The sequence below is a fragment of the Fringilla coelebs genome, assembly GCF_963513975.1.
Source record: "Fringilla coelebs genome assembly, chromosome: 7".
In the NCBI taxonomy this organism is placed as follows: domain Eukaryota; kingdom Metazoa; phylum Chordata; class Aves; order Passeriformes; family Fringillidae; genus Fringilla; species Fringilla coelebs.
The window spans coordinates 37,602,464-37,630,124 of record NC_140035.1 but is presented as its reverse complement, the minus strand read 5'-3'; the positions used below and the strand labels follow the sequence as shown (position 1 = coordinate 37,630,124).

At 48.4% G+C, this 27,661-nt stretch overlaps 1 protein-coding gene across 1 annotated transcript; it reads right to left on the bottom strand.

The window, feature by feature from the left end:
• Window positions 1-7,085: 7,085 nt before the first annotated feature.
• SPP2 (secreted phosphoprotein 2) lies at window positions 7,086-17,889 on the bottom strand (the record flags this gene model as incomplete). Its single annotated transcript, XM_084209797.1, is given in 8 exon segments — window positions 7,086-7,302; window positions 12,757-12,867; window positions 13,371-13,425; window positions 15,079-15,189; window positions 16,237-16,359; window positions 17,562-17,686; window positions 17,782-17,847; window positions 17,850-17,889. Coding segments are annotated over 7 exon segments (621 nt in total). The 3' UTR covers window positions 7,086-7,302; window positions 12,757-12,766.
• Between the last annotated feature and the right edge of the window lie 9,772 nt (window positions 17,890-27,661).

Here is a 27,661-nt window from a genome sequence, read left to right as displayed (position 1 = left end):
CTGACTTGAGTGATCTCCTTGCCTTCTGGGAGATGCTGCCCTTGCACTTGTTCCTCTGCATCCCTCACACCCACCCAGCTCCTCTTGGCTCGTGTCTTTGGCTCGATCCAAACAGGAACGCAGCCCCGCGCTGGGCTGATCTCGCTATTTCATTAATCATTTATCTCATCAATCATTTTCAGCCATTTCCCTTGGGCCACCCAGCCTTGCCTGCAGCTGCCAAATTTCAGGCTCGTTTCATCTCTAACCTAGTTTCAGAGCTGCCTTGTCTCCCTGCCTTTCATGTTCCCAGCTCGTGTTCCCCTCGCACACTTGAACTGGCTGTCCCTGATCAGCAAAGAGCAGGATGGGGGGGGAGGGACGAGGGGAAGACAGACTTTTTGGGATTGTTGTGTGCTAAAATCAGTGCCTTGGAGCCAGGTGGTGGCTGACTTGTTTAATTCCCCTCTAAAAGTGGACTCAAAAGAGGAAGTAACCTCAAAGTGGGCAGCGCTCCACGCTAGCAAGTGCCTACAGGTCTGGTTTTGGCACAGCAGTCACATCACTCCCTGCTCTCCCAGCGGGGAAGAGATGAGACATCCGAGGAAGGACAAGGCAAAGTGCTCACAAGACCTTCAGCTGAGCCTTTCCTGAGCTCTGCCATACGTCATGGCATGCTAAGGAGTGAATTTGCCGCTCTTGGCAAACCTCACATATGGGCAGAAATGCCTCCCCTTAGCTGAGAGCTGAAAAGCATCCCTTCCATGTAAACACAGATCTCTTCTTCTGTTCCTCCTTCTCTCTAGGAGCAAAGGGGAGGCACAAGCAGGAGAAACTTTTGGCAAACTGGCCCTTGGCTCAGGGAGCTTTGAGGGGAAACCAGCCCAGCTCCTTCCACCGGGCTGTGCCAAGGGTGGCAGGTCTGGGAATGCTTGGGGATGGGAGGAAAACCACTCGCAACAGGTCCCACAGAATGAACAGCCCTGGCATCAAGCAAAGAAAAAGAGAGAGTTTTAAACCCCAGACTTGAGCCTTGCAGTTTCTCTGGCTGCTCAGAGGGGCAGATTCCATAGATCCCACCCAGCTCCTACAAACCAGGTGCTGGAGCCCTGCAGGATCAGAGCATGGCTGTGGATGCAAAACAGGGGCAGCCTCCTGCACCAGCAGCATTCACATTCAAACCCTGGCAGGCTCCAGCCTCCCAGCACATCCCTGTGGAATTCCAGCCCTCTGCTCCCAGCTGAGCTGCTCTTCTCCAGCAGAGCCAAGACTGCAAATGTCAGTGGAAGGCAGGCACGAGCACCACGCTGAGAATCTCTGCTCCTGCTCACCGTGGCATCGGGCAATGCTTCCAATAAACAGCAAGTTGTCTTCAAAAATAGGAGCTTTTAGGGGAACTGGATTGCTGGCAGCTTTATGCAGAGTTGTTTCAGCCAGAGAGAAATGCAGAAGTGTCAGGACACGGCCTGTTGCCCAACAGCAGAGAGGAACTACAGAGTCATTTTGTGATGAAATAGCCACAAGGAACAGTCATTTTAAAGAAAGATACAGTCATACAGTCGTGGCAGAAAACCAGGGCCTGTTATTTCAGCTCCAGGCTTTGGTTCCATCCTCTCTTAGTGAACTGAAATCTCTGACTCTCTCCAAAGAGCACCCAACCCCTCTCTCTTGGTCTTTCCTCTGACACCTCCACTTCAGTGTGTGTATTTTCAAACTTTGGCATGTAAGCTTTTAGGACAAAAAAACGTGTTTTGGTTCACTGAACACATTGCAGATGCACAGATCTTCTGCTCCAACCTTTTAAAAGGGGGTGTGTGTCTTTCTTGTTGCATAAACCTCATGTATTTGAGTTCCTTTCTCTCTGCCAGGAAAGGTGGTGTAGGGCCTGTTCCAGAAAATTCACCAGCAGGACCTGTGAACGCTTTAAAAGAGCTCAAGAAGCTGGAAAAAATTGCATGGACAAGTGGGGTTTTTTTCTGTTCTCTCCAAGAGGATAAAAAGCTGGCAATTAATAAAACACCAGCTTAGAAAACCAAACAACTCAAAGGCTTTTGCAATCAGTTCTAGCATTACCTGTAGTCAGAACTTCTTCCCTTCAAAATACCCTGGAAGACCATTCCACTGAGCAGGAGAGGTATAAAAATATTCCTTAGCAGCCCCTGCATCAGAGACCACCCCAGGGTTTTCTGTCTTGTCTTTTTTATCCAATCTATCTGCTCCCAAAGCCCCTGGCAAGCCTGCCTAATGGAGATCTCTCACCCTTGAACAAGACTGCCTGCAGTATTCAAACACAAAAGGAAATTGAAGACCTTTGAAACACGCACAGAAAAAGTTGGTGGGGTTTTGCTGCCCCATCTTTAGGCTGACAGTTGGACTTGATGATTTTAAAGGTCTTTTCCAACCTAAAAGCTTCAACAAGTCCATCCCAGTAACCCACATGTGGCATGTAGCCCTAGGCTGAAACGTTTCTGGCCCCCATTCTTCTGCACAGGACCTCTTCTTGATGTGATTATGGGGTTTCCTTCACTCTTTAAATCCACAGCCTCCCATTTGGGAGGCTGGGGTCCTTTTCCTCTCCGTTATTCATTCCAGATCAGGAGGCACAGCCAGCAGCATCACCTTCCCTCTGCTCAGAAAAAAATATTCCTTCTCCATGAGCACATAAGATTCTTTTTAAACTGTCATTAATCAAGGCCTGTAATCCCTGGGATCCTGCCAGGCTTTGTGGTTTTCCTGGTGGTCTCCTCCTTCAAGTCTCACAGATAAATAATATCCTAAACCAGTTTGGTCTCTGGAGGCCAACACAAAATCCCAATTTCCTTCTTGGGCTACGTTTCTCCCAGCTTCATCTCCCCCTGATTTAATCTCCAACAAGCATCTAGACAACTTCCAGGAGCTTTACTGCCTTGGAGGAGTTAAGACCCATGTTTTAAGCTCCCCTTTCCAGGTCTAACATTGGTTTCCCAGCCCAGACTCCTTGTTTGTCACGGGGGACAAGCAGTGCCCACAGACACGTCACCACCACCACCACCCTCTCAGAATCCTCCACCACGTGATGATTGCCAAGTGCTGGCACTCCACTTCCTTCAGAGAATTCCCACTGTGCCATGAGACACAGGCAACAATTTGTCCTGGGGAAAAAAAAAAAACAGGGGGGAAAATCAGGATTTTAAAGCCAGCAGGAGGTTTGAAAGGAGCAAACACTGTGGCAGCTGTGAATGTCAGAGAGCAGCAGATTTCTTCCTGGTTGTGGAAGCATTAATTAGCACACCTAATCTTTAAGAGGCATCAGGATGCTCTTGCTAAAGTTTAGCAGCTGCAGTGAATGAGCTGAGCTCCTGAATAAGGGCTGGGATGGGAGCTGGGAACAGGTAGAAGAGTTCAGCTCTGAAATCAAACCCTTTCTGAGACAAGCAGCATTTATTTCTCTAGCTTTCCTCTTACCAAAGGCACAGCCAAGGCTGGGAAATCTGATTTAATGCCATTTTATCAAAAAGGATAAGTCTGTCATGCAGGAGAAAGAAAATTCCACTGTCCACGGAGTAAAAAGCAAAACCATCTTCGTGCCTGGAGCAGAATTTAAGCTCTGGGCTGCCACAGGCAAAACAAGCACTCCAACCTGGCCAGGATTTTTTGTCTCAGTCATTTCTCCTCTGCATCCCCTGTTCTCCTCAACACTTAAACACACCGACCCTCCTTGCACAAAGGTCATCTTATCACACAGCTGGCCAGAAATCAGAGGGAGGGGGGGAAAGGGGAATAATTTGAGAACGGAGCTGCTGCCTCCCCTTGTATTTATTCAATTCTGACATCTAGTGGGCACCAGCACCAGCGGGAAGCAGGAGCAGGAGTGGCCAGGCAGGCTCACCGAGAGCCATGGGAACAGCCACTAGTTCTTGGTGCCACAGAGGATGTTCCCAATCCTGGACAGCCCTGGGATCAGCCCCTGGCTCTTTGTGCCACAGAGGATGTTCCCAATCCTGGACAGCCCTGGGATCAGCCCCTGGATCTTGTGCCACAGGGGATGTTCCCAATCCTGGACAGCCCTGGGATCAGCCCCTGGTTCTTGGTGCCACAGGGGATGTTCCCCACCCTCGGCACAGCTCTGGCTCCTCGGGACCCTCCTGAGTGTCCGTGCTGGACTCGCACTTGCAGACCTGCTCCAACCCCATGCTCCTGGTGTGAAAGCACTCAGGTCCTGCTCCCAGCAGCTCCCCACTCTGAATCAGGACATGGATCTGGCAATTAATGCCTCTTCTTCGTTTCAGAGAGATCATCCAGGGGTCAGGCTGGACGAGCAGCCTGAGCTGAGGTTGCTGACAGCCGAGCGTACGCCCGGAAATCTCCACATTCCTCCAGGATGAGCAACAGCCTTCTCTCTGACATGGGCTGGGCTCCATCCAGCTGATCATCTCTGCTCTTTGGGAACTTTTTTTGGCTAGTTCCATGTAGGACTGGGCCCCTCTTTATTGCTGGTAGCTCTCCCCATTCCCAGTTAGCCCATGTGAGCAGAATTTGATGTACGGCTACCAACACACCAGTGCCAGTCCTGTGGTGGCACAAACCACACCTGTGCCTGGCAGTGACCACAGAGGCACAGACTGGCCTGGAAGGGACCTTAAAGATATTTCAGGGCACCTTCCACTAGACCAGGGTGCTCCAAGCACTGTCCAACCTGGCCTTGAACACTTGCAGGGGAGGCACGTCCATCACGGAGCATCTGTGCCATGATGCCAAAAAGAGGGTCTGGCAAAGGAGATGCTCTGGCAGCCTGGAGCCCAAATTCCACAAGTGCTGACTGAAGGGAGGGAAGGGAACTGAGCCCAGTTTTTCTGCAGTATCACTGCCTGGTGTTGTCCTTCATCCATCCCACACCATGGGAATTTCTGCCCAGACACTGTCAGCATAAAAAGTGTCGGGGTGTACAAAAAAACAAAGAGAGAAAATGAATATGAAAGGAGTGATTCTGCCGTGGATGCAGGTTTTCCTGCTTTTCTCAGAGAGCAGGAAGTCAGCACCTTCCACCCTTCCCTGGGGACAGACTGCAGTGCTGGAGGTCTGGGCAGGGGCCGGGTGTCCTGTGCCATGTGGGCAGCTCCTGTTCATTCCCCAAATCACTCCACAGATCCAAACTCTCACTTCTTTCCTCACTTCTTTCCTGCTTTGCATGGATAGGGTGACAACATTTCACCTTCTGGTAGGGCAACAAAGCTCAAAGTCCCTGTATGCAGCAATGATGAGACCTCAGTCTCACCCCCTGTGGCTTTGCTGTCTCCTTTCCCTTTTTTGCTGCCTCAGAGTTTCTGAACAGCCTCAAAGTCTGCAAGAGGAGAGAATTCCTACTCTGCACATTCCTTCCAGGGCAAGTGGTGCCTCTAAGGGTGAGGGGAAAGCTCCCTCCCTGTCCCTGCTGCTGCATAAATCTCCACTCCCCAAGCAAAATCCAACAACAAAACTCATGGTCTGCTTGCACAGCCCAAACTCTCAGCCAGGGGGGTTGAAAGGGAGCATCCCTAGCAAGGGTCATTGGTATGTTGGAGCACTGAGTGCTTGAGTCAGCAATTTGGGACCAGGAAAGGCTCAGGAAAGTAATGTGGACAAAGGAAATATTGCTCCCTGCTGCCAGATAAACATCTGCACAGCAGATGCCACATCAGCTCCTCCTAGGTGTGAAGGCATTTGCATTCGTGCAGCCAGGAGCTTAAAGTACACTGCAATCATTTTGGCTGGGGGGGAGAAGAAAAAAGAAAAAAGTAAAGGAAAAAAAAAGGTGGGGTTCTTTTTGTGGGTTTTTTTTTTTTTTGGTGTGTGTGAGTGCGTAGAGAACTGAACATTTAATTATCACATATTAGCAAAATATAGAGTCACAGAATACCCTGAGTCAGAGGGGCTCACAAGGATTGTTGAATCCAACTCCTGGCCCTGAGAACTGCCTGTTGGGGAACTGGGAAAAGCAAGAGTGAAACAGGGAGGAGTACAAGCCCAGCTGAAGCTGTTTCCTCTGTCAATCCACCTCATCCCTTCCAGGAAACAAAGCCAGGTCTTGCAGAATCAGGCCACGAAGGTCTTCTGCTCACCTGGGCCAGAAAGACACGTCTAAAAAGACCTAAGCCACAATCTCTTGAGTTCAGGAGTTTCAGAAAGCACCTAGGTTGTTCCTGTCCGATGAAAAGTCCATGGTTTTACCTAAAATCAGCACAGATGGGTGTCATCATCCCTACTGGGAAAGAAGATGCTCAGCAAAAATTTGGAAGAGAGGCAGATCACGGAGGGCTCTGGCACAGGGCATTCAGAGCAAAGGAATCATGGAATGCCAGGCTGGTTTGGGCTGGAAGGGACCTTAAAGCTCATCCCAGGCTGCTCCAAGCCCCATCCAGCCTGGCCTTGAAGGTTCCCAGTCCTGCTCATCCAAGCAAAGCAAATTAAATCAACCACGGGAAAGGGAAACATCAGTGTCTCTGTCACAGCTCTGTCAGCACCCTCTGCTCCCTCCTACCACGGTGCTCATCCAGGGTAGCCCCGACTGCATCTTCTCAAGCTTTTGAGGTGGGAATTCCTGCAAATCAGGTTACCCCGCTGCAGTCAGGAGGGGAAAACAGGTGAGAGTCAAACCGGGTGGGAGAGTGGCTTTGGAGAGAAAAATAAGTCGATTTTGACTGATAAAGCCTTAAAAAAAAAACCAAACCCAAGCTGCACAGCAACCTTCCATTTCCCGGAGAGCCACAGGGTGGGCTCTGTGCAGAGGGTGGAGAGAAGGGGACAGGGTGCTGAGACCTTTCCCAGGTGAGGAACGCCTCAGAGGGGTGCTCTAACCTCCCAAGGCCATTAGTGCCCGACAATCACCGTCATTAGCAGCCCCCAGCTCTCCACATTAGCCATCAAAGCCAAATTCCTGGCGGGCTTCAACTCCAGCCTCTGGATTTGGAGAGAGGCTTCTGCAGCCCGGAGAGGCAGGAACGGAGTGTGGGTGTATTCGTTTGAATAATCGATAATCAGCCGAGAGCATCACAGAAAATTACAGAAAGCAGAAAGAAAGACAGAACAAACAAATGGAATAATGAGGTTTTAATAGCATCATTATGGGATGGTGGAAATGTCCTGGACACAGTTAAGTTGGAGTCCTCCCAGGGATACCTAACACATCAGAAGGGCTATTGATGGATGAGGGGGTATTTAGCATCTCATTCGTGCAGAAAGGGAGTTTGGGGAAAGACTCTCACTCCACGGAAGAAGAGTTTTTTCACCCAAAAGGAAAGGCCAAGGCATCAGGTTCTTTCTTCCCATGCTGGATCTTTGAATCTTGACTCCTCATCCTCCATTCTACTTTAAAAACAGAGAGGAAGGAGAAATGTCTGAGAATTTGTCTCAGATCAGAGCCATCCTTGGGAAAAGTGTATTCAGCTTCAACAAGTTGCTTATTAATTTGCTTCCCACCCTGTGGAATCTTGCAAAAAGAAACCTGCACATGCAGAACATTTCATATGTGCACAAATGTCGTGGCAATGGCTAATTAGGGTAAAAAAAAAAAAGGAATAAAAAGAAGCAGACTGTTAGAAAAATTAACAGCAGTGAAATAAGACCCGTGGGACACAAATCAGCATGTATTGTCAAGTCTCAAAAGCAGGGATGGTCGAGGCTGGAAGCTGATGTATGGTCTGCTCTGGAATGGATCTGAATGGAGAGTGCAACACTCGGAGATGTGCTTCTCCAAGGGAACATGTGACAGCTTCCCCAGCACCCTGTAGCCTCCACTGTGTCTTCAGCAAGTTGGTCACCATGGCAACCTGAAATTTTTTCTGTAAGACAATTTTGTTAGTAAAATTTTAGAGATAGATTCGGGCAAGAAAGGAGAGTCCCCACGTGGGGAAGGGATTAAATATAGTGACTCTCTTAGAACAGCTTGTCCAGGAGCCACTGAATCCTGCCCAGCCCTGGGGATGGGGGATGCAAGAACCAGGGGGACCAAGGGACAACAGGAGAAACAGGAACCAGAGGGAACACGGGGAATTCCAGCTCAGTTGAAGCAGAAAGCCTTCCCCCCAGAGGGCTCCTGTGTGTGGCCCAAAGAGGATGAGGGATCTCTATCCCGTGGCATTCCAACCCCAGCTACACAGCCCTGCTTTGAGAGGGCCTTCCTGCCTGTGTGATCCTTTGATGAGCTCATTTCTAAAGCCCAGCACTGAGAGCTGAGAGCCCTCTCTGTTCCCCCAGGGAAGGAAGTCCTGGTGGTTTTCTCCTGGAATCAGACAAAGGGGCTGTGAAGTGTGAGGGATCATCCAAGCTCTGCGCCCTCCCTGAGTAGGAACAATTTCCTCCATGTGGCTCTGGGTCTAATCCTTCCAAACAGATGGAGAAGAGGGGGAGGACAAAGGGCAAGACCAAACTTGCTGCTGCTCACGGCACCGGGAGGCTGTCACAGCAATTCCCTCTCTGCCCCAGCCCTGCCCTGACCCCAGCAGCAGGAAAGGTCCTGCTTGGCCCTGTTTCCCTCCCAGCCCTGAGAACAGATGAAAGCATGCTGTGCCCTGCCACAGCACATCCCAGCTGCCAGGTTACACCAGGACTGGGCCAGGAGGGATGAAACAGCAGCCTGGCATTTCCCCAGGCGCCAAACTGCTCCCGAAGCTCATCCGACACGGAGCTCACATGCCCTGCCACAGATCCCACCTGCAGGGATCCTCCTCCCCTCTGCTCCTTCACTCTCCTTTCTTTCCCCTTCTTTTTCTCCCACAGAAAGCAATAAGCAGCTTTGTGAGGACCACAGAAAGTGGGTGGGTGAACGGGAAAGGCAAAAACAACGACGTGAGGATATAAAACCGCAGCTAAAATCACCAGCAGCTCTTTAATGAGGGCACTGGGGATTAAAGCTCAGTTTTCCACACCCCAGGAGAGCTGTGAGCCCTGCTCTGCTCTTGTAGTCACAGGAGACAGATAAACAAGCACCCATTTCACTCTGAAGGTCAGGTCCTGGATTTCTTAGGGATGAGAAGAGGCCCAATGCTGCCTGATACTCTTCCATTGGAAAAAAACCCACTCTGATATTTAAGGATGCCACTTCTGCACGTGCAGCGCTGCTCATCAGCTCCTCAGGACTGCCACCATCCCCCTCCTGCCAGCATCGAGCTGTGCCAGGTGACAGAGCCCTCAGCCAGGGAGCAATTGAAAGGAAAATAGGGAAAACTCGAGGAGGAAATCACAGCCCCTTGGCTGGATGCTGAAGGAAGCTGATTTCCTGCTAAAAAACCACTTTCCCGGTGTGATTAACGAGTGGGACACAATCAGCATTCACCATCTACTTGTATTTTGCAAAGGCAGGAACTTGTTTCTTGATTTTCCTGTTGAAGGACGTGAAGCGCTGCTGGGGAGACTCCAGATATAATTCACGGGTCTGCACAAGAAAAAGCTGCCTCAGGCAGGTGATTTTGGAACAGCAAAGCATCAGGGTCCTTTTGCTGCCTGGGAATTAAGGTGGTGGCAAGTTGGAGCCATTTTTAGGCTCCTCTTTGCAATTCAGAGCAGCACCAAGCAGACTCCAGCTCAGGTTGTTAACAGGTGATCAGCTCTTGTACAGCAGCTTTTCCCCCCCCCTCCTGTCACTTCCTTGTGTGCCTGAACTATTTATGGGAAAGGTTGGCCCCAGAGCATGCCACGGGAATTTCACAATCTCCCCAGTTTGGAGATGGAGGAGGAAATAAATCCAGAAAATCTGATTAGGACTTGTCACTGAAGTAAGCTCATTAATCATTGATGGGGTTTTTCATATTCAATTTCTAATTCCTGCAGGCACCAGCAGACTGGTGGGTCTGAAGACTGCAGACTTGAAAATGTTCTTTATATAACAATGGCACTGATTTTTTTTTCCCCCCCCTCCTGAATATTTAGCACACTCTAATAAATAAAAAAGCTACAAAGCACCAGCGAGTTCATTTAGACTAGCTACTTGCACAAAGTCAGGCACAGAATTTTCCTGAAATAATTCCTGAAGCCAAAAAGATAAGAAGGCCTAGCTCAGAAATGTAAAATCCAGCATGAAAAACTGTCAGCCACTTGCCTGAGCAATTTTTGCAGCAGTCAGTTACCCATTCTGGTGTGTAAAAAAGAAAAAAAAAAAAATCACATTTCATTTCTTACCTGGACTTGTCTAGCTTTGCCTGTCAGCACCAGGTTCTTTCAGTGAGAGATGAAAGTCTTCTATTATTAAATTGCTATTTCCCCAGCCTCCCCCAAAATCTTCTCAGCTAAGCCAAGCCAGTCGAGCCTACTGCCATCTCAAAACTCAGCACTCATTTCCCATGCCCCCACCAAACCCTGCATGGCTTGTAATAATGCCAGCCAGGATCACACATATGCCAAAACCCAGGAAAACCAGCAGGGAACAACTTTTCCTGGCCTCAGCCACATAAAATCTGTTTAACTTTTGGCTTCAAATGAAATCCTCTAATTCTGGATACCAGCAAAATCAGGAAGATTCCTCTCCAGACTTTGCAACTAATAAGTCAAATTGATAAAAGCAAGAGAAACAAGGGGGGCTTTGGGGGTAGAGTTGATATTCTCTTTAAATCTCCTGATGTATCTGCCTCTGACACGTCCAAATCCTGGGAAACTCCTCGGAAAAAACCAGCTCCACAGCTGACACTTGCATGAAATACAGCTCCATAAGTGACACTTGCAACCAATTTTTAAAACAAGCAGAAAGTATTAAATTTCAAACTGCTCTGGGTTTCAAGGACCATAAATTTCTCCCCGCTTGGCTTCGCGTTCTGCTCTCAGGAAGGTTTTACATCTTGCTTTGGGTTTGGAGATTTGTTAGAAGTCAGGCACAGGAACACAAAGCATTTCTGGGTGCTGCTGAAAGGGGATAGCTCTTCTGCAGAGCCAGAGAATTAAAGATACCTAGCACTGCCCAAAGGCAAAGAAAAGTCAGAGATTCCTGTCAGTGATTAAAAAGGCCCATTGGCTTTAGTGGCTCGGGGATAAACCAAAACAGCACATGGATTTCATGAAATAATTCTTACAAACACAGCAGAGTGCCCGGGTTTTCCTTTGATATCTCGTTTCCAGGAGAGCAGGAGGCTTGTCTCCTCCAGCACATCGAGGTTTACCACGGATATGCTTATGAGTAACATGTGTTAGCTTTTGGTGAGTCACCGGCGCTAAATTCCATCTAAAACTGTCTCCTTTCCAACGCAGCAGGCTGGAGCTGAGCTCCACACGCAGGGAGCACTCAGTTCTGGCACTGCACAGGGACACAGACCTGCTAATGATATGTACCCCAAGCCTTTTTAATCACAAAGACAGAGCACTAAGTAATTTCCTCTTCCCAGCTACTTCAAAACCTGCTTAGCATGCCAAGGAATGAGCTCATCCCGCGCTGCTGAAACTCCTTCCAACCGCTTCCCTTCAGATTAAGGCCTTAAGAGGGCAGGTAAAGCATCAGCAGCAATTAGAGCTGCTCCCACACAGAGCTGCAGAGGCAGGTCAGCAAAGGTGATTTCTGTAGGATGGGCTCTGCCAGCTCCAATAAATCACGGCTGCCTCTCATTAGCATTCCCGTTAATTGGCTTCCAAACATCTCCTTCACGGATTCTCCGAGCTGCTCCCGTGGCTCTCCCAGGTCCCTTCAGTTTTTGTCTGAGGAGCTGTGTGGCCCTGGGGCACTTGGTTTGGCACAAAGACACAGCCAATTTCTCCAGATCCCTTCTCTGGATGTGCTCCAGCCCCTCGCTGTCCTTGTGTGAAAAACGCATATTTTATGATTGGCTTTTCGCAAATATTGAAATTAATATTATATGTGTTATGTTAGAAAGTGATGCTGTATTAATTTTCTTAAATAGTCTGTTAAATATAGTTTTATCATAATGTTAAAATAGAAACTATGCTATATAAGATATTTTTTTTAAGAGAGGAATGATGTACTCCCACTGAGACAGCAGCCACAGGACACCTGAATCTTTCAGAGAAAGAGAATTTATTGCTCCATTATCAGAACAAACAAACTTCTTCCCACCTGGCTCAGCCCTGAAGAGGATTCAGAGGAAGAAGCTGACACTGCCCAGTCAGAATCCTGTGTTTGAATGGAATTGATGCATCGTGGATGAGGTGTATGAATATGCAACAGGCTGTTGCTTTTAAGGGTGAATCCTCTGTTAACAGGGTCCTTTTTCTGGTTTATTTTGCCCAGAAAAGGTACCTGGACCATCCATAACTCTTTGTTTTTATTGTCTTGTATTATCCTAAATCCCAGTTGTCCAAATTCTTATTACTCTAATTATATTACTATTTTTATAACCATTTTATTACTATTAAACTTTTAAAATTTTAAAAACAGGTGATGGGCATTTTTCACACTTGTCACAAGGAAAATGGGGGTAGAAAGGTCAGAAGCCTACACTAAACTCAAACTCTGAGTTTACAGAAGGATTTTCCTGCATGCTGTTGCACACTACCTGTACCCCAGGAGATGGGTGTGTGTTGGAGGATACAGGATGGACAACTCAAAGGTGAGGCACAGCCACGAGCTCTGGAGCTGGGATGTCTCCCAAGGAGCTAAAAGTCCTTCATCCTGAGCAGTCCCTTCCCACCCTGCCACAAAACCTGCAGACCAAGGGTGTGTAAAAGCCACCCCCAAGTCTACCCTAACCCCAAGCCCATCACCACTGGTGGTGCAGATCAGAAAGATGTAGGAGCAGCAAAGTAGGGATCACCTTTTGCAGCCCCAGTGTTCCTGGAGCTGCAGGTTCTTTGACTCTCCCAGCCCTAACCCTAACCCACACTCACCCAGGCCAGGTTATTCCATCTTGTCAGGGTTGAAGTAGCTGGGTTTGTTCCAGTCTCCAGGGCTGCTGCCTCTCCCCCTTGAAGGGAAGGCTTCAGGAGCAAAGGCATCATCTAAAAAAAGAACAGAGATACATCTGTAAGCATGAGATGCTTTCAGACTTGTGTTGATTGTTGCCCAGAGAAGCTGTGGCTGCCCCTGGATCCCTGCAGCATCCAGGGCCAGGTTGGATGGGGCTTGGAACAACCTGAGATAGTGGAAGGTGTCCCTGTCCACACCAGGGGATGGAATGAGATGATCTTTCAGATCCCTTCCCACCCAAACCACTCTGTGATTCTAGAATAGGAATTATTCAGCACTGCATTCTGCACACAAGTACTCCACATGAGAGCACAAATCTGGCAATCCAAAAAATGGATAAACCTCAGCATGGCCTGGCTTGGCAGCGCAGTGCACCCTAAACTAGACACCCCTCTGCAAGGGAAAAACCAGCTGCCCATGAGCAGGAGCAAACAGCTGATCTTTCACACTGCCTTCTCCCTCAGACAGATGATCCTGAGATGTTCCAAGAGGAGAACACAGCTCAGAGCATTCCAGGATGGCAGAGCTGCCTTACCTTCCCTGAGAGCGCTGCCCCGCCTGTCAGGGCTCCTTATGGGCACGTGCATCATCTGGAAATTAAAGACATTTCTTTGAAAACCTCACCTGGCAAGAAGCCCCACCCCTCCATCCCCTCAGGCACTAAAGTAATTCCAAACCTCATTCTTAATTTCGCTGCTAGCAAGATTACTGCTGGTGCTCCAGCAATCCAGGGGTTGCGCTCCACGATCCCATCAAACTCGGGGTGTGCTGTGATGCCAGCCTCAGTCAATCACAATTCCTCCTCCCATCCAAACAGCACCACAGGTGCACCAACACCACCTCAGCCAAGCTGAGATCCCCTGAGCAGAGTCACAGCTCCACAGCAAGGGCTGCAGTGCACTTGCTGCAGAGGGAAACACTTTACTTTTCGAGTGCAGTAATTCCCTTTGGCATTTATTCCTTATTAACATTGCAGGAAATATATTCCCCAGCAGGAATATGGCAACAGCACTGAATTTTAAGTGATGGTTAAGGAAGACCTGGGGGAAGATGTCTGCTTGTAAAAGCAAGTGTTTGTGCTGAGTGCCCTGTTAAACAATGGTTATGTCAACCCACAGAGGAGTGACTGAGCATCCCAGCCTGTGTTACACATTCCAGAGCTCCACATGCAGCCCTTCTGCCTGCAGAGCCAGGCTTCCTGGGGGGCACTCCTTAGCCAGCTCTGAATGGAGATTTTGAGGAAAAAAAAAAAAGTAAGTGAAGAGCTAATTTGGCAATTCAAGCCAAGGAAAAGTAACAAAGAATCCTATTTGCTTACAAGGAGGCTGAAGAGGGACTTTTCACAAGGGCCTGTAGTGCTGGACAAGGAAGACTGGCCTTAAGCTGAAGGGGAGCAGGGTGAAATGGGATACTGGGGAGAAATCCATCCCTGGGAGGGTGGCAGGCCCTGGCACAGGGTGCCCAGAGCAGCTGTGGCTGCCCCTGGATCCCTGGCAGTGTTCCAGGGCAGGCTGAGTAGGGCTTGGAGCAGCCTGGGACAGTGGAGAGTGTCCCATGGTAGGGGGTGGAACTTTAAAGTCCTTTCCAACCCAAACCATTCTGTGATTCTACAGTTCAACTTCTTCATTTAGCTCCCTGAATTTTCCAAAAATAAAAGCTCCCCATATCCTTGCTTGTTAAATTGTGTTCCCTCAAGCACAACACCCACTGTAGAGCTGTGTTCTAAGTGCAGACACACAAGTTCAAGAGTCAGTTCATGGATAAAGTGGACACTGGCACAGTTTGGAAACAGTCAGTAGGAATTCCCAGGTTAGGTCAGCACTGAATAACACCCCTAAAACCCAAAAAGAGCTCAAAAAGGGGACAAAGATCTCAGCAGACCAAACGTCCTTGGGCTGTGCTGTGATGATGTGCTCAGCTGGGAGCTGGGTTTGGCAACAGAGCCAGAGCCAGAGGGCTCTGTGTGTGTCCAGAAATGCCAGTCACTGCTCTCCAGCCCATACTCAATGAAGGAAGTGCTGGAGGTGACAGATGTGCCAGACTGCCACAGAGTGTCCCACTCTCCCAGGCAAGGGCAGAGCCCTCAGCTGATGGAAAGGGAAGTGTCACACACAGCTGACAGCTGGATTTCAAACAACAGCCACTTTCCTGATCCAAACCTCCTCCTGCAGCAGGAGCACACACAGACACCTGGACTTCTCTTTAAAAGAGGCTAAGCAGAAATGGGTTTTGCCCGTCCTCACCTCCTCGCTGCTCATGGATTCAGAGCTGAACGTGCTGCGATGGCACCGCACGGTGATGTTGGCAATCAGCCCCCCAGAGACCTCCACAACGCTCCTGCAGGAGGCAGTGGGCTGTAAGAGAACAAAACAGAGCCAATCTCACAGAGCAAACATCCAATACCAGCCCTCAGTGGTGGTGGGAACCTGCAGAAGGATTTCAAAAACAAATTCCAAGAGAAAGAAATCAGAGAACAATTATACAACAGCACGTTATGGCTCCCCAGCCATGTGTTTGTTGTACAAACCTCTGAGCCTGCTCGGGGTAGGAGAAAACCTGCACATCCTTTTCACAGCTCAGCACAAAGAGAAGGACAGTGCAGGGCTATGCCAACAGCAGCCCCAGCTCTGGGAGTTAAACTACCCTCAAAGATGTTGTCCCTGCAACTGGACAAAAAACTGCAGCAAAACCTGGAAGTACTCAAGTTTGGAAAACACACCCTCACACTACCATATTGCCCTAAGAAGAAGAGGGGGATGGTGTCACTTTAGGATACAGGGATAACACTGCAGCAGCCAATTTTTGAGTTTTTAAAGGAAAACAGCAAAGCAATAACCAACAACTCTGTGTGGTGCCATCTACACACACACGAGCTGCTTAGCTCCAGAGCAGAGAGGTGACTTGGCTCAAGTAACTGTGCACAGAGAACTCCCAAGCCTGTGCAGAGACTCAAAGACAATGTATTTCCACCAAAGCTGGTGATTTCAGACTCAGAGGAGAGCAAGAGCTGTATCAAGAGCCTTTTTATTTCAGGCTGAGAGTGAAAAATCCAAGAGATCAGCACTGTGAGCACAGAGGGGGGATGGTGCCCAGATAGGTGAAAGCAAGTGAAACATCAGCTCTTAACTTATAAGCCATTCCTTCTAGGATTTGGCCCCAAAAGCACACATTCCTTCACTACACACTGCTCCCAGACACAAATCCTCTTTTCAACTCCCTGCCCTCCCCACTGAGCAGGCAGAAGAGTTTCCCACCACTGACCCTTCCCGCCCACTCCACGCTGCAGGTTGTGCCAAAAGCATGCAGCCACTCCTCACTTCTCAGCACCAGCAGCACTGCAGCCCCTCCTGAGAGGATCCTGCATGGAGGGGAGGGTTCCCAGTGCCAGCAGGGGCACCTACCACGAAAGGGCCAGTTTGGAAGTCACAGGTGGAGGGGTCTCTCCCCGAGGCTTTGGCGCACACGGTCTCACGGATGCTGAAGCGCAGATCCAGCCCGTAAGTGTCGCTGTCCCATGTGTCCACCTGGTGAGAGCAGGGTCAACACAACACAGCAGCAGTCCTTTCTGATTATTCTTTTCCCTTTTCTCACAGTCCAATCAATGCTTTAGTGTCACCCTGATTTTTTAAGATTTTCTAAGCCTTCTGGTGTTTACATTCTACTAACAAACTTTCTCACACACTTTCTGTAAATAACTCATTGTTTTCCACTCTTTTATGGAGAAGGAGAAATTTGATGGACTGTTGGTTTGTCCAGTGCCATTGGAGAGGTGGCACTGTCACCTTCCAACCCACTGTCACTTGGAAATCTATAAATGTTGGAATCAGAAAATAAACTTTCACTTTTTACCTTGAGAACAGCAGCGTGTGCGTGTCGTGTCATTTCGTGTCTTACAGTGACACTTTAGCTCAAGATGGGAAGACTTAAAAAGAAAATAAAAAAGCAACGCCCCAAAAAAACCCCCAACAAACAATAAATTCCCACTACTTCCAAATACTTGGGGGTTTTAATCCAAATTGTATAAATCCATATGTCATCTTGACATTCATTCTCGCAGAGACTTGACACAGGCCACCCATGGGAACCGAAAGGTTCTGAGGGTGTTCAGGAGCGTGGCCATCATAACTTTGAATTAAAAAGTTTTAACAGAAAGGAAGGTTCTGAGGGTGTTCAGGAGTGTGGCCATCATAACTCTGAATTAAGAAGTTTTAATTCCTTAACTTGGGGAATATCCAGTATAATTCTGAGCACCACAAGTTTAAACAGATAGGGGTTTCTTGCTTGCACTTAGCAGATTGAAAGCAGAATTGGTGCCTAGAGACAGATGACATAAATAAAGATCAGAGAAAGAATCCTGAATTGTGGGAGCATTTAATCAGCAAAGAGCTTCAGATGAACCAAGCTGCTTGATGCCCAGAGCAGAGCAGTTTGCTGGAGGTATTTAAAAACATCACTTTTCAACAAAATCCTACAAGACAACTCTCAAGGACTTCTACTCTAAGCGTGAAAAATCTGAATTCCTAAAGTATTTTCATTACAAACTTACATACAAAAGATATTTAGGTTCCTGAAGCTGGAACTACAGATAATGACCCAAACCCACTCTCTTTCAAGCAACACCAACCAACTCCAACTAAACCTGGGTTTCCAGGACTGGGTGAAAAAGAGTTTTCCATCCCAGGAAAGCACATTTCAGGTGAAGGATCTCTGCTGCCTGTGTACTTACTCCCATGACTCGGCTCCTGACAACTTCATACAGGTTTCTGCTCCAGGACTGGGAATTGATCCGGGCAATGGAAGCATTGAGAGCCTCTTCTGTGACAGGGAGGTCGTAGTCATACACTGGGAACCCTGAGAGGGAGGCACAGTTCCATCACTAGTCCATTGCAGGATTTTACTTTTCCCCCCAAAACCACCCCAAAAAGGAGGACAAGGCTCCAGCTCACCTGAACATGAGAAAACACTCAGTGTGAGGAGAAAAATGATGATCCTCATGGTGTGTCCTCCAAAGTCCTCCAGTCTTTTTCCGTTCCAAGCAAGGATTCCCAGGGCATGTATCCCTCTGTCTTTATATAAATGCAGCCTTGATCCTACGCCTGACCTCCCCACAGAGTCCAAGCTCTGCTCCAAACATTGCACTTTACACAGAATTGATCCAAGAGTAAATATTTGTTGTCAGCTTTTCTCCATTTAGCAGTAATTCCCTGATAATCCACAGGCTGCAGTGCCTTTTTCCCAGGACTGAATTCCCCTCTGGGGAGCACTGAATTCCTGAGATGTCTGTGGCCAAAGGCTACTAGAACCTAGTTATTTTGTTCTCTTTTAGCCACTGGGTTTCCATGGGGTGAGTCAACTCTGTCCTTAGCACTGGACACAGGACCTTCATGTCTTGGCAGCACCTGGAAGCACTTCCAAGCTGGCATTCCCTGAGGATTCCCCAGCACCAGAGGGGAATTCAGCCACCAGGAACTGCCACCATCACCCTGCAGACCAAAGCACCCAGGAGAAGCCTCCTAGACACCAGGCATGATCACTGGGACACGCAGTTTCAGCCCAAAAATTAACAGGATTTTTGGATAATTCTGTTGGAAACTGGCCTTCAAGCAAACTCACCTGTTGCTGCCTGTTCACAAGGCAGAGGTGGGTGTAACCATGTCCATTCTGAAGTGAAAATGAGTAAAAATATGTGAAAATATAGGAAAATATGTGAAAATATGAAATATAAATTAAAAATTATATAATTATAAATATAAATATAAATATAAATATAAATATAAATATAAATATAAATATAAATATAAATATAAATATAAATATAAATATAAATATAAATATAAATATAAATCATTTTTAATTTTAAAATATTATATTTTTTAAAACATACATACGTTTAAAAATATATTTATAAAATAGTGAAAATAGTAAAAATATGAAAATGAAAAATATGGGGAAATATGTGAAAATATGAAATATTTTAATAAAAATTAGTAAAAATATGTGAAAATATAGGAAAATATGAAATATAAATTAAAAATGATATAAATGTAAATATAAATATAAATATAAATATAAATATAAATATAAATATAAATATAAATAATTTTTAAAATGTGTATTTTAATTTTAAAATTAAAAAATATAAATATTTTTAAAAACACATAAGTTTAAAAATATATTTATAAAATAGTGAAAATAGTGAAAATAGTGAAAATAGTGAAAATATGAAAATGAAAAATGTGGGGAAATATGTGAAAAGATGAAATGTTTTAATAAAAATTGGTAAAAATATAAATATAAATTCAAATAAATTTTTAAAAATTTAAAATATAAATTTTAAATTTTAAAATATAAATCCTTTTAAAATATACATTAATTAAAAAATATATTTATAAAATAGTGAAGATAGTGAAAATATGAAAATATTCTTCCATATGAGTGAAATTCCTCCATTCACCTTCAAATTGCAGCTCTTGAATTCTGTGGCACGGGGCCATTTTAAGAACTTCCCAAACAGGAGAACTTGCAGGAGGCTCAAATTTGATAAGAAAAATCATAAAGTTCCTCTTGCTTGTAAACAAAAAGGAAAAGGGGTGGGCACTTTTTGCCAGCCAGCTTGGATTTCAGCATTGGGAATGGGGTCAAATACCCTGATTGTAACTTTTCCCAGCAAAAAAGCTGCAGTCTCTCTCTACATCCATTCTCCTTGTTCTGTGCAGCTGAAGATGTTCTCTCCCAGCTCTTGGACTGTGGGAAATGGATTTGTAGAGAATTGTCTACAGTGTGCATCTGCATGCAAACTTTGAGATGTAAATGTTGACTTAGAAACGCCATGGAACAGGACAGATACTGTTGAGAGGGAAATGGAGCTAGAAACAAGTTTCAAAGGATGGCTTTGCAAATAAGACTGGATACTCTGGAGAAATAGAACTATGAAAGATACATTGTAGTGGGAGCCAGGAGGGGGAATTTTAGATTATTGGTGTTAAGGTATCTACAGCATAGTGTGGCAAAAAGCTGACAGGCCAAGAAACGCTTATAGTGTTTTGTAATTAGGAAATTGTTGGCTTCTGATTGTGCTGGTGTGAATTATGACATCTGTATTACAGAATCACAGCATCACAGAATGATGAGGTTGGAAGAGACCTCTGAGATCATTGAGTCCAACCTGTGCCCTAACACCTCAGCCAGACTACAGCACCATGTCCAGCCTTTTTTTAAACACATCCAGAGATGGTGATTCTGCCACCTCCCTGGGAAGGGCATTCCAGTGCTTTATTATTCTTTCTATTCTTTAATTTGTCTCACCCTTCCCATGAGACTGAAAATGGAATAAAAGTTTTTAAAACACCTCTCAGTTGCCCCATCTCTGGGTCAGAAAAGGGAATTTTCTGACACTGGACACCCTCACCTGTAGCCAGGAATGTTCTGTTGTGGCTGTGGCCACGCCAGAGCACCACCATGCAAAGGATTTAGAGTGAGCTGGAGGCTCTCAGGAACAGCCCTTTGTGCCCTGCCCAGCTTTCCTGCTGCCAGAGGCAAGGCCAGGCTGCCTCAGGTCAAGGGAAAGCCTTCAGCTGAGCTCTTTGACCCACTTCTGGTTTCTCTACAATCAGTCAGAGGCGATGTTGAATGAAGTACATACTGTTATAAAGGATACTAAAATGTTGATAAATGGTAATAATTTTCATTCACCAGTGTCTGCATTTGAGCTGATCCAATGTTCTAATATTTTTATATTATTTTTCTGTGCTGCAAAGTTTTCTGTGGCTCAAATGTCCTTTGGAAGAAGGAGTGGTTTTGTTTTGCTTATAGAAGATGGGTCATAGAATTGATTAAAGTATTTTGATTCCTGAATGCTAATCAAAGAAACGGTTTTGATTTTTAAAACTCATCCTTCTCATTTAAGGCAACATCTCAAGTTCTTTTCCTGTGAAAGGTTGGGAATTAGAGACAGAAAGCTCCAAACTCAATGCACCTTTTGTCAGAAATAAGCGTGTGCTGAGGCTGTGACAGATGAGGGAGTGTTTTCCTTTCAGTGTTTTCCTTTCTCCCCACATTCCTTGCCAAAGAGGTGCCTGGGTGGCAGCAGCATTATGTGTTCTGCCTCCCATCTTAGTTCTGAGATGGATGTTTGCACTTCTTTGTGCACTGCTGTTTCAGAAACTGCCCAGTGGAATGAGACCACTCAAACAGAAAGTCCTTGGCATTCAGAGCCCCAAGATCCTTGTTTTTCACTTGCTGCAGTAGTCTGGATAACATTTAGCTTTCCACTTCATCCCTAAAAAGGCGACCATTTGCCTTTTGTGTGCTGGGACCAGTTAATACAACACTAGAGGGTGATTATGTAAAATTCCTTCCCAGCCACTGAGGCACAGTGTTGCAGCCAGTGCAAGAGTAAATTTAAATATTGAGCCAACTGCAGAGTTTAAAGACTGTCCTCTTAGAGCAGCTCTTAAGAAATGCTGCCAGCAGGATGGTCATAATGCTGAGTGGGACTTGGAAATTGTTTAATGAGATCAGAGTTCCTCTGCAGATCCCTGGCTTTACAGCATCTGGACAACAGAGATGTTTGCTATTCCAGCTCCCTGAATCACTGATTTCAGTATATTTAAGTAGTGGAGCCAATTTTACATTTTCAGACTCAAGCTCTGGGTTTCTGGGGAGGTCTGAGACTTTCTCCATGTTCTCTTTGTGCCCAGCTTCCAGCACTTTCCAAAAAGGACTCTGCTAGGAAGCACCAGGTGGAGAGTGGTGCCATGGCACACAGAGAAGTGATGAAAGGTGAGATGGAGAATTGGCAGTTTCAGGACTAAACTTGGACTCTTCCAGCAGCAATTTCCAGATGCCAGGGCAGCTTGGGGCTGCAGAAGGAGGGAATTGTGTCTGATTTAATCTACACACCAAACAGGCATTGGTTAAGAAATGAGGAAATTAAAGTGCCTCTCCTAGATGACTATTTTCAGACTCCTTTCACTCCCAGCAATTAAGTCAGTTCCGTTCCCAAACAACTGGAAAAACAATTTCTCTTTGTGAGTGAAATTTTGATAATTACAAGACGTATTTTCCTCTAAAATGTAAATCATCCAGCATCATCACATGCCTGTATGCTGAAAACAGAGCTATTCCTGATCTCTTGTTTCCTGGACATTCAGATGACAGATGAAAATTAATGGTGTCCCTTCTGATAAAATAAAAACCAAGTAAATTCACAGCAGTACATTCCTCTGTTTTCCCATGACTTTTGTGGTGTGCCATCAACAAAACCAAAAGCTCCCTGAGAAGTTCTTCACCATGGGCATGGCACAGCAGAACAAGGGGGAATGGCTTCCCACTGCCAGGGAGCAGGATTAGACAGGATATTGGGAAGGAATTGTTCCCTGTGACGGTGGCAAGGCCCTGGTACAGGTTGCCCAGAGAAGCTGTGGCTGCTCCATGCTGGGAAGTGTTCCAGGGCAAGGTGGATGGAGCTTGGAGCAACCTGGGAGAGTGGAAGGAGAAGGGCCTTCAGATCCCTTTCAAGCCAAAGTGTTCTATGATTCTCTGAGTAACTTCACCATACCTGCAGAAGACTTAACGTTGACATCAGCTGGTCAGAGGTAGAAGAAAGGCTTCTAAATTTTGCTCAGACTAACAGAGGATTTGAGACCTGATTCATAATTCACAGACACAACAGTCTCAGCTTTGATCCTTTTCCTAAGTGATCTGTGTGTCCCTTGAGATATTGGCAGAAATTCATACAGCCCATGCAGGCACTGCCTGTGGGCTGCTGAATATTCTCCAACCCTTGACCTCCTGGGAGGAAGAAGAAACCTTTCAGATTCCAATTTCTCTAACTGATCACACACTGTCCTAAGCAAGTCCCTTCTGGCACACATTTAAGTCAAATGAGGAGAGGCTGAGGGAGCTGGAAGGGCTCAGCCTGGAAAAAAAGGAGGCTCAGAGGAACCCTTCTCACTCCTACAACTCCTGCCAGGAGGGGACAGCCGGGGGGTCAGGCTGTGCTCCAGGGAACAGGGACAGGAGCAGAGGGAAGGGCCTCAGGCTGGGACAAGGGGTGAGGCTCAGGTTGGACATCAGGAATTTCTGCATGGAAAGGGTGCTCAGGGATTGGAATGAGCTGCCCAGGGTGGTGTGGAATCCCCATCCCAGGAGGTGTCCAAGGAAAACTTGGATGTGGCACTCAGTGCCCTGGGCTGGTGACAAGGTGGGCAGCAGGCACAGGCTGGATTCAAAGGTCTTGGAGACCCTTTCCAAGAGGAACTAAAATGATTCTGTCATTCTATGCAGTGTCTGACCCTCTTGGCAGTTCGGGTCCAATGGACACAACCTCACCCTGTTGCAGGAGACAGACTTTCAGAGTGAAGAAACGAAAAAACACAGGTTGAAGCAAACAAAACCACATTAACGCATCCCAGATGGGTATTCTGAAATATCACAGCCTGCAGCAGAATCTCAGAGTCCTCACTTCACTGCTTTCTGTCGCTATGGAACACGAAAAAACACAGGTGCACACTGCTGCTTTCAAGGTGAAGAGCAAAAGGTGAAGTTTATTTTCTGATTCTAACATTTATAGTCTTCCAAAAGGGACAGTGGATTGGAGGGTGGCAGTGCCACCTCTCCAATGACACTGGACAAACCAACAGTCTATCAAATTTTTCTTCTTCCATAAAAGAATGCAATACAATGTGTTATTTACAGAAAGTGTGTGAGAAAGTTCTTTACAAGAATGTCAACATCAGAAAGTTTAGAAAAATCTTAAAAAATCAGGGCGACAGCTTTCAGCCTTTGAAACTTCAAATATTTGAAGTTCCAGAGGCCTTCCTGTGCCTCTCAGAAAGAAAAGACCTTACAGGGTCATTGCCACAAGAGTGAAACTGATGCAAGGCAAATATTTCCTCCAGACCCAAAGAGTCGTGCCTGAAACGTCACAGGGCTACATCTCTTTTTGGTTGTTTTCTTTTTTAATGTTTTCCAGAGCTGATAATTTTCAAGGTTTTCACCCTATCCCTAGGGCACATTCTCCAGAAGTTCTGCTGTTCCCTCCTTCTGCATTTAGTGAAAGCTGCCTGCAATGACCAGTCGATCAAAGCCCTGGGGAAACCTGAACTCGTGGGTGAAGCTGGGCAAAACATTTCTCTCCCAGATCTGAAGCCATTAAGTTCCAAGTACTGTCCCCAGTGTCATGCCCTGTCCCCTGTAAGTGTGCTGATGCCATTTAAAAGTTGTTTCCAAAGAAAACAACTTTTAACAGTTTTGTAATTTCTGCATTAGCACTGAAATCCTTGACCAGAAGAATCACATGTCAGCATTTCTGGCTGCCGGCACTGCCGTTTCTGGGATTCTTAAAGACCGAAGCTGTCATTTTCACCCTGGATTTCAGAGTCTCTGAACAGTCACAGGAGGGTTTCATTTTAAACACTACCGGAAAAGTCCCTGGTGTTCAGCTATACCTTGACATCGGCATGTGCTCCTGATGATTACTTTAGGCAGGAGCAGCAAACCCAGGAATGAGCCAAACAGGCGTTGATTCCTGTGTTCTCATACCCTGCACAGCACTAACTGGGAATTCAAGAATAGATCCATGTCACTGTTGAGTAAGGAACGGATAAACGAGTGACATACTCCATGCATTTTCAGACGGCATAAAAGTTTGTTTTCTTCCACTCTCCCGATATTTATAACCAATATCATTCACCCAGAACCTGATTGGCTCCTAATAACACCTGTCACCCGTTGATTTATTAGGAACCACCCTTTGGTAAAATCGTCTTATGAGAAAACAAGTCTTGTGCCGCAGGCCTGGGAGACGCTTTGGGAATGTGCCAGAGCAGCCGGGGGCCAGGGACAAGGCGGCTGCCCGGGGGCGGCTTGTGCCCTCTGACACCCAATTGATCAGGGCTTCCCACCACCCCGGCTCCTCAGGGGCCTCCTGTCCCTTTGTAGCCTCTCTCCACCCACTCCCTCACACATCCCCCTTGTTCCTTCCCACTGCATCGTCCCGTCAGGGCTTCCACAGCACCTCATCCCTTCATGGCCCCTTCTCCTCAGGGTGGCCCCCAGGCCGGCCCAGCTGCCCGGCAGCAGCGCCGCAGCCCCACAGCAGCTCCGGAGGAGCCCCATCCAGAGGCCCCTGGGAGCCCTCAGCAAGGCAGCCAGCAGCACAGGGGCAGGAGGACACGGCTGGCGCTTCCTGCCGAGCACGGGGCTTGTGGCACCGCTCTGGCAGGGATCCCCGCAGCTCCGGCCCCTGCCCAGCCGCTCTGTCGGCAGCACAAAGGCTTCAGCGGAAGCACCAAAGGCCAACGGGGCTTCTGGCCGTTTTCCCTGCGGCACTGCATGCCTGGGCAGGATGTTAAGTACAAGCACCCTTTTCCCCCACTTCCCCTATGCCCTGCTAATCCTGAGGTTCAGAAGAGAGATCCTGGGAGTCTGTCTATTATAACATATTCTTTACTAACATACTAAACGAAAACAAAAACAGAAAAAACAAAAATCTTGATGAAAAAGAAAATCCCTGCTGGCTCAAGTGGTCCCAGGAGATAGAGCCTTCCAGATCAACTCTCCATAGAGTCCCAGCAGCACAGAAAGGCAGTGCGGCATGGACGAGGCCGTTTCTTCCATGCACTGCGCAGCTGATCGCGCAGCTTACGCCATGTGGAGTAGGGTGCTCTCTGTATGGTACGGAGAACGAAACCAGTTTCCATTGCAAGATTTCTGATGGCAGGACTGCTGTCATAGGTCATTTCTTCGAGGGCTACAAGAGAGAGGAACAGAGACAAGGTCAGATCCTGGATCAGTGGGGAGCCGAGGAGAGCCCATTGCAAGGGCCAGCCCAGCCGGCTCTCGCCATGGCCAGGAAGGAGCAGGGCTAGGGGGATCAGGCCGAAGCTGCTGGCCACGAATGGCACACGTGGCATTGAAATCTCAGTGTGCGCTGCCCATGGGAGCAGAGCCATTTGCAGCCGGGGCAGAGCTTGCAACTGCCTCCGCTGCCAGCCCTCGCTGTCAGCCCGCTGCCCTCACTCACCCTCACAGATCAGCTGGAGCTCTTGCTGCTGCCCCCGCCGGTGCCGCCCGGCCATCCCTGTGAACACAGAGCCTGTCACGGCCCCAGCGGCACAGCTCCCTGCCAGCGGCGCTGCCGGCGCTGTGGCCACACGGCCCGCTGGCCCGGCAGGGCTCAGCCCGGGCCCTTGCCGCACGCTGCCACCCCAGGGCACGGCTGCCCGGCCCAGGCGGGGCTCCACGGCGCCGGGCCCGGCTGGCGCTGCCGGGCCAGCAGGCGGGGCTGGGGCCGAGCTGCGGCGGGCCGGGGAGGGAGCCCGGCCTCGTGGCTCACCCATGAACCTGATGGCCGCCTCTCGCAGGGACTCCTGTGGGCTCTCCAGGTAGCGCAGGGCCCGGCGCAGGTGCTCGGCCGCTCGACTCCTGTCCTCTGCCAGCTGGAGAGAGCGGCAGGAGGGAAGGGTTGGCGCGGGCTCAGCCCCTGGGCGGGCGCTGCCTGCGCCCAGCCCCGGCCTCCCCTGCCTGCGCAGCCCTGAGGCGCGGCCAGCAGCCGCTGGCGCCGGGCTCCCGAGGGGAGGACGCAGAGGGCCGGCTGCTGCCCGGGGAGCCGCGGTGCCGGCCCGCAGCCCCGCCGGGCCGGGGCTCCGTGGGCACCTGGCTCGGGCCCACGGGAGCCTAGGGAAGAGCCCGCGCGGCCTCTGGGTGCAGCAGTGGGCAGGGGCACAGCTGCCAGCCCTGCACACTGAGCATCGCGCTCAGGGGCTTCTCCAGGCTGAAGCTGGGGGTTCTGGGCTGCTCTTACCAGGCCCTCGCCGAACCTCTATGTCTGATCCACCTGTAGCATTTGTTCGATATCCCTCCTCTTCAGGAATCTGGCTGAAGAATGCAGCGTTTCCCGGGAGGCCTGCAGAGCAGTAGACACTCACAGATGGACCCACAGCCAGGGCACAGGAGCATCCCAGGGCCACAGCCTGGAAGAGCCTGAAGCCTGGGAGGTGACCAGGGCAGGAGGCAGCCCAGCCCTCTCCCAGGGGGAAAGCAGCCGGCCACAAGCCCTCACCTCAGCAACAATCTGATTCTCATCATGGCAGTGGAAGGAGAGTGGGAGCAGGCTCTGGCGCATGTGGGACTTCAGGGCCTTTCTTCCATCTCCTGTTAATAACTCCAGCATCTCTTGAAAGAAACACATGGAGCTCAGCTGCACCTGGATATCATCCTGTATGAAAGGAAGGGCAAAACACCTCAGCATCAGCTGCTTCAGGCCCCCCAGGGCACAGGCCGGCATCTCCACAGAGCACCGAGTGTCTGGGCAGCACCCAGTGGCCGTGGCTTTGGGCACAGAGCCTTACGCAGTCAAAGAGTGGAAGGAGCGCCTCAGCCAGCTGCAGGGCGATGGGGGTGGGTATTGGGGCACCAATATCCAGAACAATATATCTGAGTAGCAGAATGGTCATCCTGACCACGTTGCTATCGTGTTCCTCCAGGAGCTGCACAAGACTTTCAGTCAGGCTCCACATTTTTTCGGCCTGTGTGGAACACAAGTTTGTGAAAAACCACCCTGTTGCCCCAGGGCCCAGAGGCCAGAGGCCTGTCCTGGAGCACTCGGGCAGCTGAAGCGGGAGGCAGGAGAGCTGGGAGCAGCTGCCCCAGCGCCCAAAGCCCAGGCAAGGCCCAGTGACTGTGCTGCCTGGCCCCACGCTGCCTGCACGCCTTCAGCCGCTGCCCCCTTCTCACCATCAAGGGATTCTTGCCCAGCACTACGAGGCCTCTGAGTGCTGTGAAACGCCTCTCCCTGTGCTTGCTCTGCAGGTTCTGTGACAT